The 2,319-nt window shown below is 62.5% G+C and overlaps 1 protein-coding gene across 1 annotated transcript in view; it reads left to right on the top strand.

Moving 5' to 3' along the window:
* The window catches only part of Irx2 (iroquois homeobox 2), a gene marked incomplete at its 5' end in the record, with an annotated part of 6,650 nt that continues 4,331 nt past the window's right edge, over nt 1-2,319 (top strand). The window contains 3 exons of the mRNA XM_015490386.2: nt 1-36; nt 1,383-1,788; nt 2,088-2,316. Of these exons, the coding sequence (XP_015345872.2) occupies nt 1-36; nt 1,383-1,788; nt 2,088-2,316 (671 nt within the window). The remainder of the gene's footprint in view (nt 37-1,382; nt 1,789-2,087; nt 2,317-2,319) is intronic.

Below are 2,319 nucleotides of genomic sequence, written 5' to 3'. Positions count from 1 at the left end.
GCCGCCGCCGCCGCCGCCGGCTTCCCGTCCTACATGGTAACCGCGCGCGGGTGGGGACTCGGGACACTGGGTTGGGGACCCTGACCGGGGCTGGGCTGAGTGGGGCGGAGGATCGGCTTGCAAGGGCGCCGGGAACGTGGCGCGGGCGGCGGCTCAGGAATCGGCGACTCGGGCCGCCGCACGGCAGGCAGAACAAGGGACCGGAGCGATAGGCAGAGCCACCCGAGCGGGATAGGAAGCCGGTGGCGCTTCCCCTCGGCTCCCAGGATAATAGTCTTTAAGAGCCTGGAAGCGCGACTTCACCGGGGCCGGGTCTGTCTTGGGCTGTCCCTGGTTCACGCCTGCAGTCTACTGAGGGATCCGGAGCATGCCAGGGGCTCGCTCACATTGGCTTGGGGCGCGAGGGTCGGCGTAGTTGGGGCCTCCGCGGCGGCTGCGGGGCGATTCGTATTTAGTTGCCGGGCCTGGGGCAGCGGGGTCACAGAGTTGGAAGAGAACAGAGCGTCTGGCTGCGGTTCCAGCGCCCGGCCCGACGCGCCCTAATTTTGGCCTTAATCTGCCTCCCAGACCGTACTTTCGAAAAACGTGTTGGCCGGCATGGGACCCGCCAAGTGCTGTAGGAGTCCTCTGTGCACCAAGAGCGGCTCTTGCTTCCGCGGCGTCGGCCCGCGCGCCTCTGGGTTGCGCAGCTGGGCCCGGACGGGGTTGAAACACTTTTCGGGCAAATGAGGCCCTAACCCGGGTTGTAGCCACCACTCGCCCTCGGTGGAATTCCAGGGCAGCGACTGAGTAGCTGAGGCCTAGCGAAGGCTGCAAACGTCTTGAATTTAAACGTTAAAGGGTGAATTAAAATGCTAATTACCGCGTATTTGAAGAATTCGAAACGGTGACTGGCTTCTGAGTTGCAAATTGGATTTACCGAGCTTTAGAGCGGTGAATAGTGGAGTGGGGGCTCTGGGGTGTTATTTTTAACCATATAAGGGCGGGAAGGGGGAGTGCAGGGAGGGGGCAGCGCTCGAAGCATTCGGAGAAATTTAGTTATCAAGAAACTACCTGGAGGCCTGAGCGCTTGGGCGCTCTTGTTTGTGTACTTTGTACTCGCGGCTCGGAAACATTTAGGGGAAGGTATATCGTTTTAGAAAAGTGAAGGAGTTCATAAATTCGAGAATAACACTAAAGTACTTTTTGTGATCAACAACCGCCCTAAGTCCACCACTGCGTGGTCCCTGCTCCTTTGCTGCAGGGAAGCACGACCCAAGCGCGGGAGAACCAGAGGAGGAAGGGCCGCCGTGGATGGGCGGGGCGGGGGCGCAGCGGTTCGCCTGGACGATGAAGCGGATGGGTCTCCACGGGCAGCACTCACAGTGTCTCCTCGCTTCCAGGGCGCGCCCTACGACGCGCACACGACTGGGATGACCGGCGCCATCAGCTACCACCCATATGGCAGCGCGGCCTACCCGTACCAGCTCAACGACCCGGCATACCGCAAGAACGCCACGCGGGACGCCACAGCGACGCTCAAGGCCTGGCTGAACGAGCACCGCAAGAACCCGTACCCCACCAAGGGCGAGAAGATCATGCTGGCCATCATCACCAAGATGACCCTCACGCAGGTCTCCACCTGGTTCGCCAACGCGCGCCGGCGCCTCAAGAAGGAGAACAAGATGACGTGGGCCCCGAGGAACAAAAGCGAGGACGAGGATGAGGATGAGGGCGACGCTGCTAGGAGCAAGGAGGAGAGTCCCGAGAAGGTGCAGGAGGGCACGGAGACCTCTGCCGAGGACGAAGGTGAGCTGGGCCGCGGCGGGCGCGAGGTCTTAGGGAACTTTCTTCCCAGGCGGGGCGCAGTGCGAGGTCTGGTAGGATGCCTCCCTCGTGAAACCCCAAATCCTGGCCCGGAAAGCGGCGGCCTAACACTGCTTGGCCCGCGAATTCGGCCTAGGGATTCCTCCGGGCACTTAGGGGAGGTCAGAGTCCCCTTCACACGTGGCTGCGGTTGGGGCTAGGTGAGGGATCCCAGGGGTGGGGTGATGTTCTGGCTGCCTGCACTGTCCCTGCGAGTCACCCACTGTGCCCGCGCCTGGCAGGGATCAGCCTGCACGTCGACTCGCTCACGGATCACTCGTGCTCAGCCGAGTCAGATGGAGAGAAACTGCCGTGCCGTCCCGGGGACCCCCTGTGCGAGTCCGGCTCGGAGTGCAAGGACAAGTACGACGATCTGGAGGACGACGAAGATGAGGAGGACGAGTGTGAGCGGGACCTGGCGCCGCCCAAGCCTGTGACCTCGTCCCCACTTACAGGCGTGGAGGCGCCGCTGCT

Source organism: Marmota marmota, unplaced genomic scaffold (assembly GCF_001458135.2).
Source record: "Marmota marmota marmota unplaced genomic scaffold, marMar, whole genome shotgun sequence".
NCBI classification, from domain to species: domain Eukaryota; kingdom Metazoa; phylum Chordata; class Mammalia; order Rodentia; family Sciuridae; genus Marmota; species Marmota marmota.
Note: the sequence above shows the minus strand (reverse complement) of the source record. Positions and strands in the feature narration are given on the sequence as shown.